Source organism: Podarcis liolepis, assembly GCF_965112155.1.
Source record: "Podarcis liolepis genome assembly, chromosome: 1".
Lineage (NCBI taxonomy): Eukaryota > Metazoa > Chordata > Lepidosauria > Squamata > Lacertidae > Podarcis > Podarcis liolepis.
This window is the reverse complement of record NC_139554.1, coordinates 48,779,335-48,793,967: the sequence shown is the minus strand read 5'-3', so window position 1 is coordinate 48,793,967 and position 14,633 is coordinate 48,779,335. Positions and strand designations below refer to the sequence as shown.

The following is a 14,633-nucleotide window of genomic DNA, read 5'->3' as shown; positions in this document are numbered from 1 at the left end:
AGAATTGCCTTCCTGGGTTATACCAGAGTCCACTTAATCAAGCATTCTTTGTCTCAATGGTGACCTGAAGCATGTGAAGCCATTTATCTCCTTGTTTGGGGACCAGGCTGTTTTCTGAAAAGTGGAGGCAATTTGTCACATAAATATGCTAGACTAGAGCACTTCCAAATAGAGGTAGGGAAACTAAGATTAGAGTTCAGGGAGAAGAAAGACCTGTAAGAGCAGCAGCTTGAAATTCCTCCCCTCCCCTTCACCCAACCCATTGTTGCTCCCCATGAGTGAGTGTCTAACTTCAAGGCTGTTTTTAAGTTGTCAGTTACTAATGAATGTGCTTTTCCTCACAGGCGGACATGCACGGCACGCTGACATTTGTCCTGATTCCCAGTCAGCAGAGTAAGCCACCACCCACAAAAGAGACAGTGGTATGTTCTTGTGGCATATTTCCAGTATATAACTTACCTTAATCGCAGGTGTTCAGTCAGTTTTATATTCTCTTTTTGTTGCTATTGAAGTCTCGTGTGTCTCCTTCACTGAATAGTAGACTACATTTAATTAGCCATGCTTTAAGAAGAGATTTTGAAAATGTTGGTGGAAGCAATTGTAAGTTGTCCCATAACATAAGGTTGCCATACGTCCAGACAGTGCTTCCAACTTCAGTTTTCCGGCTAGGTCTGGGAAATTCCAGACGTATGGCAACCCTACCTTAACATCACTTTTTGACACTATTGAAAACACATGACACAGGCAATCCATTTGTTATATAAAGTAAGGAGAATAATAAAACTATTCTTATCCTTGGCCTTGCCAAGCAGTACCTTTTCCTGAGTAGGCATTTTGCGGAGGAGGAAAAAATGGGTTTTGGGACACTTAGAATCCTTTGAGTGACTGGGAATATTAGAGGGATGTCTTTGGCAAGCAAGATTTCCTGTTTAAGAGGCAGGAGAAAAGTAGATAAGGATTGGATGATGGAGCAAAAGGCTTTCTGGGTGATTAGACGTGAGCTGTTAAACACAACAGATGTTTCTAGCATGTCATGTGCTGCTAATACAAGCAATCTTCATCTGATTTTTAACTCTCCCTGTACTATATCCCAGATCTTCCCTGCAGTCCCCTGATTCCACAGGAGGCTTTGGGGAGGCACAGTGGCCAGTAGAGAAGGGGAAGGAAGTCCTGTTGTGCAAATGACCTTTTTCATGCACATATTTTTTTAGTACAATCCGTTACTTGTTAATCCCATTTCAGGTTCTGCATTACCATCTGATACAAACCATCTTCATTTTCATCACAAAACTGCATCAGCTTTAAGCAGGGAACCTTTCAGTTTAGAAATGTCTTGAGTGTTTACTTATGTCTTAGTGAAGAAATAAGGTTTTCATACTAGATTCTGAGAGCAGAAACCACATTTGTTGTATTGATTTTATTCCTTAAGCTCCTTAGATATTTTTTATAAGTGTCTTGTTTCTGTAGTGAGTTGTATATGCAAATGGTAGATAATGCCTTGATTTGGGGTGTGCTTTCAGTTGAGATTCATTTGCCTGCGCCTCCCCCACTTTTTTCTGTGCCACCAGGATATTCCTCTTATAGGTATGCATCAAAGTGCCCTTTCATTGAGCTCAGAGTGACATTTCCCACCCCACCCTATGTAAGCAGAATGACTTCTCATTAAAAAATGAAAGTGGTGGAGGCGGGGGGGGGGGGGAACCAGGCGCAAACATCAAGTCATCAATGTTTTCATAATGCAAGTGTCAAATTTATTTTAAAATTGGTATTGTTCGCTACAAGAAAGTTTGTTCTAGCTGTCTCCCATCTCTGTGTTATTTGGTTGATTGTGCTTGGAAAAAACACCTTGCTAATGAGTGCACAGAAGTATCTGGAGCACACTTTCCCTAGCCATCTCCCACGTGCATGTACATGTGCCGCAGCTTTGTAATGCTGCACTTTCCCTGACAATTTGGATGGAGAAACTGGTTGGAGCTTGCTTGGGATAGTTAAGCAGGAGAGCAGGCAGACCCAGCCTGAGTTCACACACATTCCATAATGGCTTAGGCTGTTTTGGAGGTGGGCAGAGGCAAACTTTCCTTTGGAGATGATCCGAGAATAGAAAATTAGTGCTCTCTTCTGTCTCTCTGATTTAAATTTGAGTCTGCCTTTTCAGGTCTAAGTTGTAGAGGGGAACCCCTCTTGCCACGTCAAAGTTACTTACTGCCCAGTTAATTGTTCCTAATTTTTAATTGCCTTCTATACCATATTATATTTTTATTTATGCTTGAGCTTTTCATTCTGTATTTGAAGTGAAAGTGGGATCTCTTATATACAAAAGGAACATATTGTCAGAGATTAATACTTGCAATTCCAGTCCATATTTATGTGTATACCTCTATATTTTCTAGATCCATGTGAAAGCTCACTTTGACTATGATCCATCTGATGACCCCTATGTCCCATGCAGAGAGCTAGGCTTATCCTTTCAAAAGGGAGATATACTCCATGTGATCAGCCAAGAAGATCCAAACTGGTGGCAAGCTTATCGAGATGGAGATGAAGAAAATCAGCCTTTGGCAGGCCTCATTCCAGGTATTTAATCATGAAATATTTATGTGTATATTGAATCTGTTTTTTACAAAGAAGTTTCAGATACCATTGTTGTTGAACTACTGGGATGTTGCTTTGAATTGTTGTTGCATAGTTTCCTCCTTTGGTGAGCTGCTGATATGACCAAATTCCCAACAGGAGGCCTAATGTTGTAGATGTCTTTTAACTTTGGCATTTAAAAACAAAAACAAAATGAAAAAACTGATGCAGAGGTATGAGAAGAATTCTTATTGTGGGATTATCTTCCTCAAAGCGCTTATAGGGATCAAAATCTCAGTGCATTTTGAAATGTGATCACTCTTGAAACAGTGGTGTACTCTGAAATTGCAATAATTTCTCATTACTAATTGTTAAATGTATTTTATCATTAAGGGAAAAGTTTTCAGCAACAAAGAGAAGCTATGAAGCAAACTATAGAGGAAGACAAAGAACCAGAAAAATCAGGTAGATGAAAATCTTCATGAAATACCTGTGATAACTAATAATCTTAAAAGAAACTCAGTCCTTGAACTGTAGCTCCTCTTTTTCAGTTCAAATACTTCAGTGATAGTGAGCATTTAACCACAACTTCCATAACATGTTTAAGGAGAGCTAAACTGACTAAGCAACTTTTGCTGAGATACTGTCATATTTGGGTGAAACTTAATGTACTCAGTGTAGACTCACTGAAATCAGCAGACAATTGATCTACATGGGTCTATTCTGAGTGTGATTTAGCCATCTATTGCACTTTGACTCAGGTAGAACCTAGAAGTCGTACCATGTGTTTTGTCCTCCTTGATTACATATATGGATGTATTGTACTCAGGTGGGGGAGTGTTCATTTTTAAAAATTAAAAAGATAAATAACCAAGGGGAATGGACAGTTTTGCATGTGTGGTCTCACTGACAGAAGACAGAAGTAGCAGTTCCTTAATACTGATATACAGACCAAGTAGGGAGTACAAACCTCTATGAACTTTCCTTCTACTTGTTCTTGCTAGTATAGCCAGTTCTTTAAAAAAATGATATCACATTTCCAATATGACAACTATCCACTGTTTTGATATTCCAAGTGCCTCCTTAAGACACTTCTTTCACCATGGCTTATTCACTTTACTTACTTTTTCTTCCTCTCTAACATGTCACAGCTGTTCCTTGAGATCAGGGTGGCCACATGTTGCTGGTCCAACTCCCATCATCCCCAGCTAGTATGGCCAGTGATCAGGTATGATGGGAGTTGCAGACCAGCAGCATCTGAAGTAAGACATGTTCTCCATTCCTCCTTTAGATCGTAAGTCTGTGTGAGCAGGGTCTGCCTTGTGTTTAATTTGTGTACAACAGCTATCAGTTTAACATGCTTTATAAAATAAATAATTGCAGCTGGAATCTTAGTTATATATTCGGACAACTTTGACTCTCTATTTTTTAAATTCTAGGGAAACTTTGGTGTGCGAAGAAAAATAAAAAGAAAAGGAAAAAGGTTCTGTATAATGCCAATAAAAATGACGGTAAGAAGGGATTTCAGCTATCTTCCAGTATTTTTTCTGGTTAGTGCAACTGATTTATTTTTCAGCTTACGATGTGTTAAAATAATTGCGCATAAATATTCACCCATAGTTATTTCTATATTATCTGGACAATATGTTTTCTAATATTTCTTTCCTGATTATAATAGTGAATTTTCTATGGGTTTTTATGTTTTAGAAGTAAACTGCTAGTCTGTGACTGTAATAAACATTGATTTTAGAAGTGATAAGCCTTGGACACTGATCCTTTGGCATTCAATTAATGTGAAGAAATGATAACAAAACTATTACACAACAATAAAAGACTTGTTTTTTAAAGCTGTTCTGAGGTATTCAATTCAGTTTTACTTAGAGTAGACCCACTGAAATTAATGAACATGGCAGTTAGGTGCAGTAATTTCAGCAGGCCTACTCTTGAGTAAAATATAGTTGACTATCACCCCATGTTTATTTCTTCCTAATCAAATATGCCATACTTATTTTGGCCTTGTTTTCTCAAGATTATGACAACGAGGAGATCTTGACTTATGAGGAAATGTCGCTTTATCACCAACCAGCAAATAGGAAACGACCCATTGTCCTGATCGGTCCACAAAACTGTGGCCAGAATGAACTTCGGCAAAGGTTAATGAATCACGAAGCTGACAGATTTGCTTCTGCAGTTCCTCGTAAGTTGAAAGGCTGGGGCACAGAACTGTCTTGTGTTCTGATGTCAAACCCTTGCTGCCTGACCTTACATCATTTTTGCAAGTTCAGTTCAGTACCACGCTATATACCTTAGTATGGAGGAAAGTTGCTTTAGTAAAGTCTTCCCCAATACAAATGTAGGGAGTTACTATAAAAAATGTCCTTTGACCCAGTGATGCAGATATGTAATTTTTAATGGTATTATAACTCTCCCCCCATCGTTAGATGATTATGTGTATTAAATTAACTAAAAGTGTAGTAAGGCAGCCCTGCTCCATTTTGGGCCCTTCTGCTTATTCTGCTGAGTGGAGCCCTGGACTTCTGCCACAAAGTCCCTATTCTGATTGTACCACTACTTTGATCCCATTCATAAGAACAAGGCAGTTTATTGAAGTAACTTAGTTAAATTCTCATTTACAGGAAGGTGATTTTGCTACCTTGCATTCTCCTGTATTTTCAGTTGCATCTGACATCCCCTGCTTCATGTTTTTGTTCGAAGTACATTTGCATGACTGGACATGTGTTATGCACAGTTGGACATGTGCCAGCAACTGCTGTATTATGGAACTATTTTTTTAGCCCAGTTAAGAGTTTGCGATTCTTTCTGGCTGAAAGACTCTAAAGGTCAACATTGTTAATTTTGCACTTATACAGTCTGCTGAAAAGGGTTTCTTTCCAAGTAGCTGTTTTTCATATCTTGCAAACTGACATAACAAAAATGCCTTCAAAACGGTTAAAAGACACAGAAGTCTTAAATTAGATTTGTTTACTGGTCTTTTCAGATACAACACGAAATAGGAGAGACAATGAAGTGGCTGGCAGAGATTACCATTTTGTATCACGGCAAGTATTTGAGGCCGACATAGCAGCAGGAAAGTTTATTGAGCATGGTGAATTTGAGAAGAATCTGTATGGTACCAGCATAGACTCTGTCCGGCAAGTGATCAATTCTGGAAAGATATGTCTTTTAAATATCCACACACAGGTAATAGAAGTTCTTTTGGACATTGAAATCCTAGGTTCTATGTTGCAGTAGTTCAGTTAGAATGTGTTGTTGATGAAGGCCTTAGTTTAGTTGGTTTTGATACAAATGTGAAATCTGCCTATGTATACACTAAAATTTCTCCTAGATCAGATGTATGCGACTTCCCTAATATGCTTCTGTGCAGGCAATAAATTTGTACATTAGTTGCCCACTCTACATATTCAGTGGTTATAGGTACTGAGCAGTTTTCGTAAGACTAATTCCTAAATACATCACTCTTCAGTTTTCTCTTTGGAGAACTCCCCATTGTAACTTTCCTTACCCCAGTAGACATGTAAAAGGAAGATATGCATCCTTAAACATGCAGTGGACATGCAGTAATGTTGCTTTCAGTCTCCCATTCACATTTCATGTTTACCATAGCAATCACCAGTGTAACTCATGCACCATACACAGTGAGAAGCAGCTATAATCAAAGGTTCTTCATGCTTCATCCACTTTCACTGTGGTCATGTTAGACTTTATTCAGAATCCTCATCTTGTTAGGTCATTTAAAAGCATCTGTGGACCACATGTTGCTAAGTCTTGAATTATATGCTATCTGTGTTTTCAAGACTAAATATGAAGAAATAGCAAATTACTCTATAAAAATACACTAATACTGTAAATAGCAGAATTATTGTAACCACACTTAGCAAGGATGTAGAATATTATATTCTTCACCACGTAAAGAGCAACTCATAGTAAGAATGTGGACTGTCCAAATTCAAAAAATTTAGTCATTAGAATATAAAACGTCAGTTCCTCACAGTTCCTGTACACATAATCATTTTAGAATTGCAGAGATGCATACATGATCATTATCATTTTTCTGTTGTCTTCTCCATTTTGCTGCTGTCAGAAGAACTGTCATCTGGATAAGTAGCATGGTCTACTATTAGGAAAATTGGACTCGGCTACCCTGTATCAGTTGCAGTTTTCAGCTCTAGTTTCAATGTAACTATCTCTTTGCTAGCTTGTGTAGTTCATGAAGTTTAAGTTCCTTTTTTTGGTTATTTGTGCAGCCCCAACTGAACGATTTTTGAGATCACATGTTGTAACTTGTTAAGCTCGTTTCTCCAGGAGCAAACTGGCTTTTCTAGGTAGAAGCCTTGCACAACCATTAGCGTAGAAAGTCACCATTTATGTATAATGTTGCATGCATAAATTGTATTGACAATAGATAATTGGTATGAATTATGGTTTTGCTTTGTTTTATGAAAATATTAATAGTACAGATTTATATTTCCCAACAGTCACTGAAGAGCCTTCGCAATTCAGACTTGAAGCCATATATTATCTTCATTGCACCACCTTCACAAGAGCGGCTTCGTGCATTACTGGCCAAAGAGGGCAAAAATCCAAAGGTAATATTCACATATAGTGTTTATAACAGTGCATTCAGCCCCTGGTGCTCCGACACACATTTTCTTCAAATATGCTAGCTGTGTAGCATGCAGCAGTCACAAAATTCAGTATGAGAAGACACAGGCAGAATTGCAGACCTAACTTTATGCCACAGAATTCAGTGTTGGTGGGTTCTGCTGCTCCTGTTCAGGGTTATGACATCCTCCTACTGCTTGTGTCCAAATACACATCAGTAATACATGATGAGTGCTTACTGAATTGGGACACTTTTAAGTAAATATATATATATGAGGGGTGAGGAAGCTGACACTACGTCACCCTTTCAAGCAAGGAAACTGCCACATTCTTCTTGAGAGTCCCCAAAACCTCTAGCATGTTGAGCATGGTTGGAGAAAGTAGAGGTCTTGCTGCATGAGCTGATTTTTTTCCACTCACATGTGTGCATTGGTTACAAATTCTACTGACAAAATTCTACTTTACTTGGTATTCCCTTTATTATAGGCAGAATGTGTGGCAGATGCTGAGTTCCTGCTGAATTTTTTCTTTTTGGATTCTCTGTTTTGATGTGTTCCTCCTAGTTTCTGCCACCAGGTGGTGCTGGCCAGCTATTTTTGATAGTGTTTTCAGTTTGTCAATGTATTACAGTGCTAGCTTGGTTTAAGAACAGCTTAGTACAGGGGTGAGCAAACTTTTTCAGCAGGGGGCCAGTCCACAGTCCCTCAGACCTTGTGGGGGGCTGGACTATATTTTTTGGGGGGGAGGGAAATGAACGAATTCCTATGCCCCACAAATAACCCAGAGATACATTTTAAATAAAAACACACATTCTACTCATGTAAAAAAACTAGGCAGGCCCCACAAGTAACCCAGAGATGCATTTTAAATAAAAGGATACATTCTATTCATGCAAAAACACGCTGATTCCCAGACCATCTGTGGGCCAAATTTAGAAGGCGATTGGGCTGGATCCAGTCCCCGGACCTTAGTTTGCCTACCTATGGCTTAGTTTATGAACAACTTGGATTAAGAATGCTGCAAACCCGGAAGTAGGTGTTTTGGTTTGTGAACTTTGCCTTGGAATAATAACATGTTTCGCTTCCTGTTGAGTGTGTTCCATTTGTAAATTGAGTCCCCCACTGCTATGGGAAAGCACACCTTGGTTTAAGAACGTTTTGGTTTAAGAACGGATTTCTGGAATGGATTAAGTTTGTAAACCATTCTGGCGGTCCGGTTGCAAACCAAAACAGGTTGTAACCCGAGGCGTGCTTTCGCCAGTGGGGCCTCCCCCCCAAAATCGGTTGTAATACAAAAAAAATGGGTTGTAATAAAAAAAAAATGGGTTGTAATCCAAAAAAAAGGGACACGCACTTCCGGGTTTGACATGGTTGTAATCCAAAATGGTTGTAATGCAAAGCAGTTGCAAACCAAGATACCACTGTACTTAGAAAAGGACAAAAAGCAGAAGCCATCTCAGCTGGCTGACATGACTGTTGGTGATCACTAAAGTGCATTTATCTTAAATTTTGCATTCAGTTCCCTGTTTAAAATAGAATCTTCCAGGTTTCACAGCACATCAGCTATTTAAGCTTGGCCATGGGGTAGATTTGTCCTTTAGGGGTTCAGCCCCCCCCAGATCAGATATCCCGTTTGACAGGTGATCAGGATTGCATATGTATACCTGGTATTGGGAACCCAAGAAAGGACAGGGGTTATATTGGTGTATCATCTATTCTGCTGCCTAAAAGTCTCCCTCCCTAAGCTCTTGGAGGTAATCTTGGACATAGTGTTGAGGACCTTGAGGCAGCTTGTACTGGGATCCTCAGTGTTTATGTCAGAAAGTTGCTTCATCTGAAGAAGCTCAGAATGTTATGGCCTCCATGCCAACCATGGCTCTTTCTGAAACTATAACCGGGCTAACATTGTGGCAGGAAACACACTAGACTGTTTCTATGTTGTGGGAGCCAGTTGTGATTCTGTCATGGACAGATCATCATCTGATCTATTTTGACTTATAACCTCCATAGGAGGGAAGGATCAAATTAGAAGGTCTGCTCCCAAACCCTAATCGATCCAGATGGTTTTATGAGGTCATTAGGGGATTTTCCTGCAGGTTTAGTCAACAGTCTTGTTTAGGTCCTGATCTTTGCTTGGAATGAGGAGATGAGCATGGTTATCAGCAAAAGGGCGTTCTGCAAATTCCTATGATCCCTGGGACATTATCCCAGGGATTATAAGATTGTGCCCTAGTGATACATCGACTTTCAGACCTGCCAGTACTTTGTGTCGTCCTAATCAATCTAATGCTGCTTTTTCACAAGACACTGACATTTGATCAGTTGATATAATATACTTTCGTTTAAATTTCAGCCTGATGAACTTCGGGAAATTATAGAGAAAACCCGAGAGATGGAGCAAAATAATGGCCATTACTTCGACACAGCTATTGTGAATTCTGATATTGACAAAGCATACCAAGAATTACTTCGTTTAATTAACAAACTTGATACAGAACCTCAGTGGGTTCCATCCTCCTGGCTACGGTGAAAGAGTTACAAGGAAGAAAAGGACCTTGCCAATAGAAGAATGCTCACCCTGTATATTAGATGATGGATTAACCTCTAGTCCTCTGTGTGCACGGATTAACTGTGTGCTTTAAAAAAATAATACTCATACAGTCTGACACCATTCTACTGTGATTTTGAATGTCTGATCTTTCACTACCTTTTTCCCAGACATTGACATTTTGAACAAGCCACTACATTTTTAATCATTTGAAAACACTTTCAAGCGGCTGCTTTAAATTTACCTTTTCTGACTAGAGTTTTTTCTCAAGGTAAATATATGTATACAGTCCTTGATCACTATAAAAACTGATTGTTATTTAACGTTTTTAAGTTAATTATGTTGCGGACATGATGGTAGTTTGCAAAAACACCTTTACAGAATATTGGATAAAGGAATATACCTACAAGGGGAATGAAGGAATTAATCTACAAGTACTCTCAAATGTATAAAGGGGCTACTTTGATTTGAAGTTGCCTTCTTGGGCTTCAAATTGTTGTTGAAACATTCCATTATCTAATCGCACTGCAATTTTTGAAGATGTGTACATTGTAAATATTTCAAACTTTTTTGTCTTTAGTTAGTTTGTAAATCAGATTCACAGCTAATTAAATAACAGTAAGTCCTATGGAAGGTTATATATATATATATATATATCTGCTGATATTTTAGATGTGGTATTTTATGAATTTTTTCCTCTTTGCTATATCAATTGATTGAGAGCCACGGTTAACACATGGGACTATAGAAGAGTTTAGATGGGAAGCTATATTTTTATGAAAATAGAAATTCTTATATGGATTTTTTAAAAGAATACTTTGCTTCCTTAAAATGTAAATTTGTCTTTTATAACCAAGGAAACAGACTTTGGGATGATGAATATTAGAATATTTTCTTGTATTTTTATACCTAGGCACAAGGTGTCTCATGGCTGTTGATCATGTAGGTAGTTATAAAGTGGAGTTTATAATATTAAGTAACCCAGTTATCATCCTGGATTTAATTGATACTGTTGTAAAACAAAACTAGTGGAAGAATGTGAATGTTACTAAATTAGGAACCTGATGTGTTCTGTTTCTAGAACCAGCATATCCTTATATGCAATTGAAAATACCCATAAAGGTTCAAATATTACAGCTATTGCATTTATGAAACTTCTCTAATTGTAGCTGCCTTTGAAACTGATTAGCTTTGTTGCTTTGTGGCACCCTTAATGTGAATATGAATAGTTTTCTTTGTTCTCAATCATAGCTTTTATTTTTATATACTGTCATACACTGGAACTACTTCAACATGTAGTTGAATATAACCTAATAGTTAAGAATTAGTCTTTCCATGTTCTTTCATATTTTTCTCTGAAGGATTAAACAGAAAATCCAAGCAGGATTGAAACTTTTTTGTGTTCATAGTTGAACATACAGTATACATTGACATATGGAGAATTGGGGGGAGGGGGGTAATACTATTTAAGAACTGAAATTCCTCTCTTAGTATTATGATCCACTCCCCCACCATGGGAGAAAAGAGAAATCTGGAATCAACCAACAGCTCCCCTCCTCTGCAGAGTATATGCATATGATCTTTAAGCGTCGCACATTTATCAAGAGATTGTAAAATCACTCAACACTGTGCCTCTATCCAATGAAGCCTTTGGGTAGGAAATAGAAGTGATATGGAATAATCTATGTATCACTGTCAACCTGAAAAATAGTGATTTATCTCAAATTGTCAACTTTGCTTAGAATACAAAGCAGAAAAATGAATGTTGTGTTTCTTCCTTGCTTTGCTTTGATGTGATAGTAGACAACAAAATTCAGAAACTCTGGGCTAGTGCAGATGTAAGGCTTCCCACCCTTTAAGCATGCATAGGGGATCAGGAATGGGCTATGGGATTATTCAGTCCTTTCCCCTTCCTTTTTCTCGCACAATTCCTCATCCCTCCCTTGTCTTAACTATGCTTTGCTATGTCTACACTACTGTTAAACCATGGTGAAGCTTGATCACTGGCATTCAGAATCAGTATTTGAAGTGGTTTACAAATCCTATCTTAAGACTTAACAAACGTTCAGGATTGTGCAGAGATGAAGGTTCATGGTTAAGGATGGTAGAATCCGCACACAAAGAGAAGGCTAGGGAGAGCGCACACAGTGCCATGGCCTGCTCCCACTTCTTTACCTATGGTTAAGGAATGGAAAGTGTTTTATCTGCATTGTATAGTCTGTGCATTACCCAAATGTATGTATTTTTCATCATCTTAAGAGTTATGGTGCTGATGTCCATGAGGTCTAAATTTAATTACTTTTACAGCCATGTGAAATAATTCTACAACTCTATCAGTATCTTAGGTTTAAATGTTAAGAAAATGCTGGTGTAATCCATGATGCATTCTAGGACAGTATATGAAATACTGGTTTTGGCATACTATACTGGTTAAGAGTGATGTATTAACAGTAAAATCCCATTTGTTTTTCCTATCCCCCTTCTGAATTTCTAAGATGATTAATAAATCAATTGGACATAGTCTTTTAAATGCAGAAATTACTATATATATTAAATGTGCCTGCCACCTGCTGTCCTTTGAGAGAAGAGTGGTGGCCTAAAAATCCACACCAAGCTCTGGCTATAGAAATGCAACTGTGGCAAACAATAATAATTAAGAGGGCTTTCAGAAATCATCCAGTATAACTAAATTGATATCTGTCAATTACTCTACTACTGACATTTGGAAAAGGATGTTCCACAATATTGTAATTACAGAAAAATGGGCATATCTGTTTGGATGAGGGAAGAAAATCCTAAACTTCTTTCAGAGGATACAATATTGTGTATTATAATGAGCTTTGCAACAAGTGCTGTTCTATTCTAGGCTAGTTAAATAGGGGGAAATATTTGATTAACCAAGTGAAAGATATGCCTTGTAAACAAACCATGACTGTAATATTTCTTTAAAAATGGAAAGAGAAAGGGTGAAGGGATAACAAAATAGCTTTTTAAGGTAATACAGTATATCTCTACACAATGCCCAGGTTGAAGCTTGACATCTACGTGCACTCTATTTTGAGCTATTATAAACTGCACATTAATGTAAACATGTAAAATAATATTCCTAGCCTTCAAGTATACTATTGTAAATGTAACTGTGAGGTAATATATTTCACTTCCTAGTGGCTTAGTACTACAGGCTACTGTGCCAGGAAATAAATATAGAGGGTTGTATAAAACAGCTGCAGCTTTGTGTGCAGACTGTAGTGTTATGGAAAGCAGTATCAAGATTGCTCCAAGTTGCATCCATGCTGCTGTGCTGGCTGCCAGTGCCAGGGGTGGTATGGTGGTACAGCCTACAGCCACTATATGCTAACAAAAGGCAGGGAAGCAAAAGCCAGCTCATCTTTGTACTATCCTGAAGCCTTATTGGCATTCAGCTTCATCAGTGCAATCTTGTGCATCTAATGTTTTGTATTGAGCTGTCAAGCAGATACTGCCCTTGTAGCTCAGTCAGTGCAGTCACTTATTTGTAGAGTTGGAAGGTGTGTTCCAAAGCCTACTTGGTCATGGTACCTAAGACCCTTTGTGTGCTCCATCGTGGCAGAATATGCTCCCCAGAAGTGCATAGGCACAGCTTCACACACAGTAACTTTTGTTGCAGAGAGTTGGCTGTGTCATTTGGTTCCTAAAGGCAACCTCATAACCAGAATGGCCTATGGAAATGTGTGGGTTCCCAGAGCTTGCAGCCTCCTCTTTTAAAAAAAACAAAAATCCATCTCTGTTCCTACCAGGTTTTTACTCCCCCAATTACACTGAGCTGAGCTCTTGGTTAAGCTCTGTCCTCACTAACGATAAGGTGTATAATCAATGTATTCTTAGCTGCAGCTTGGGGGTGGTGAAGAGAATTTAACCACGTGAGAATTCAGAGAACACAGTTGACTAAAAAAAAGACCATGGAGGAGCAAAGTAGTTCCAGGAGCCAGTGTGGTCCCAATACGCCAGAGTGGTCCTGAGATTATTAAAAACAACCCTGCTTTATAAATGTTTCAGCATATCTTTAACATGGCTTAAAACTTCAGCACAAGTTTGTAACATCATGATGGAAAATAAGGTACTTGACTGAAAAATGAAACTTGAATAAGCATATGTTTAATTGTGGAGGTTTTTCTCTGTCCCTTGGAAAGGAATTGGCATATCTTGCATCATTATTTGCTTACCAAAAATAAAGGTCACTTATTACTTATATTGCACACAAAGTGTATTCTTTAAATAAATCAGCACCTTATGTGAACTTGGTGCAATGAGGGGAGGGGAGAGGAGAATTTGTATGCATCTTTTTTTGGAATTCACAACTCATTTTAAATGCCTTATTATTTAGAATCACCCCTCCCACTTCTGGATGTAGTACTGTTTTTGTTGCATGCAGAGCAGAATTAATGAATCTCCAGACCACAAGCCAAACCACCAGAAGTTCCAAGGTGGAACACAAGGCCATTTCTCCCAACCCATGCCTAGTGTCTTATCAAGCTGATGGGGATTTCAGTCCTGCTGGGTGCTGTTTTGCTATGTTTGAAGGTGAAGAGAAGTATGGTGTACAAGGTAAATTGAAAGTATAACTCCAGTGACTCATTCTTGCTTCAGTAAACCAATACTAATGTTGCCTTATGCTTCTAAAATTGTAGACTTACCAGTTTAAGCATTATTACAAGCTTATTTCAAGAGTGGAACTGTTCTAAGTTCCGTTAGGTCACCATTAGTTGCTGTGATAGTGATTTCCTTAACTGTTCACTAAGTGGATCAATTCTTTGCTGGTGTGGAACTTCATGAGTAGTCATGTCTGTCTCAAATCATTAGGTGCTTCCAGACACTTGCTAGAATCAAGTTAAAAGTTTGGTTAGATCTTTTGA

At 38.3% G+C, this 14,633-nt stretch overlaps 1 protein-coding gene across 7 annotated transcripts in view; it reads left to right on the top strand.

Moving 5' to 3' along the window:
* PALS1 (protein associated with LIN7 1, MAGUK p55 family member) overlaps window positions 1-13,969 on the top strand; it is a 52,521-nt gene extending 38,552 nt beyond the window's left edge. For 5 of the 7 annotated variants that reach the window (XM_083460401.1, XM_083460400.1, XM_083460398.1 and 2 more), the window contains 8 exons: window positions 345-422; window positions 2,391-2,574; window positions 2,965-3,036; window positions 4,011-4,121; window positions 4,601-4,768; window positions 5,570-5,772; window positions 7,068-7,178; window positions 9,547-13,969. In XM_083460401.1, the coding sequence (XP_083316527.1) occupies window positions 345-422; window positions 2,391-2,574; window positions 2,965-3,036; window positions 4,011-4,121; window positions 4,601-4,768; window positions 5,570-5,772; window positions 7,068-7,178; window positions 9,547-9,723 (1,104 nt within the window). In that variant the 3' untranslated portion in view covers window positions 9,724-13,969. The remainder of the gene's footprint in view (window positions 1-344; window positions 423-2,390; window positions 2,575-2,964; window positions 3,037-4,010; window positions 4,122-4,600; window positions 4,769-5,569; window positions 5,773-7,067; window positions 7,179-9,546) is intronic. The other 2 variants (XM_083460402.1, XM_083460403.1) reach the window with 1 other exon arrangement.
* Window positions 13,970-14,633: the final 664 nt, after the last annotated feature.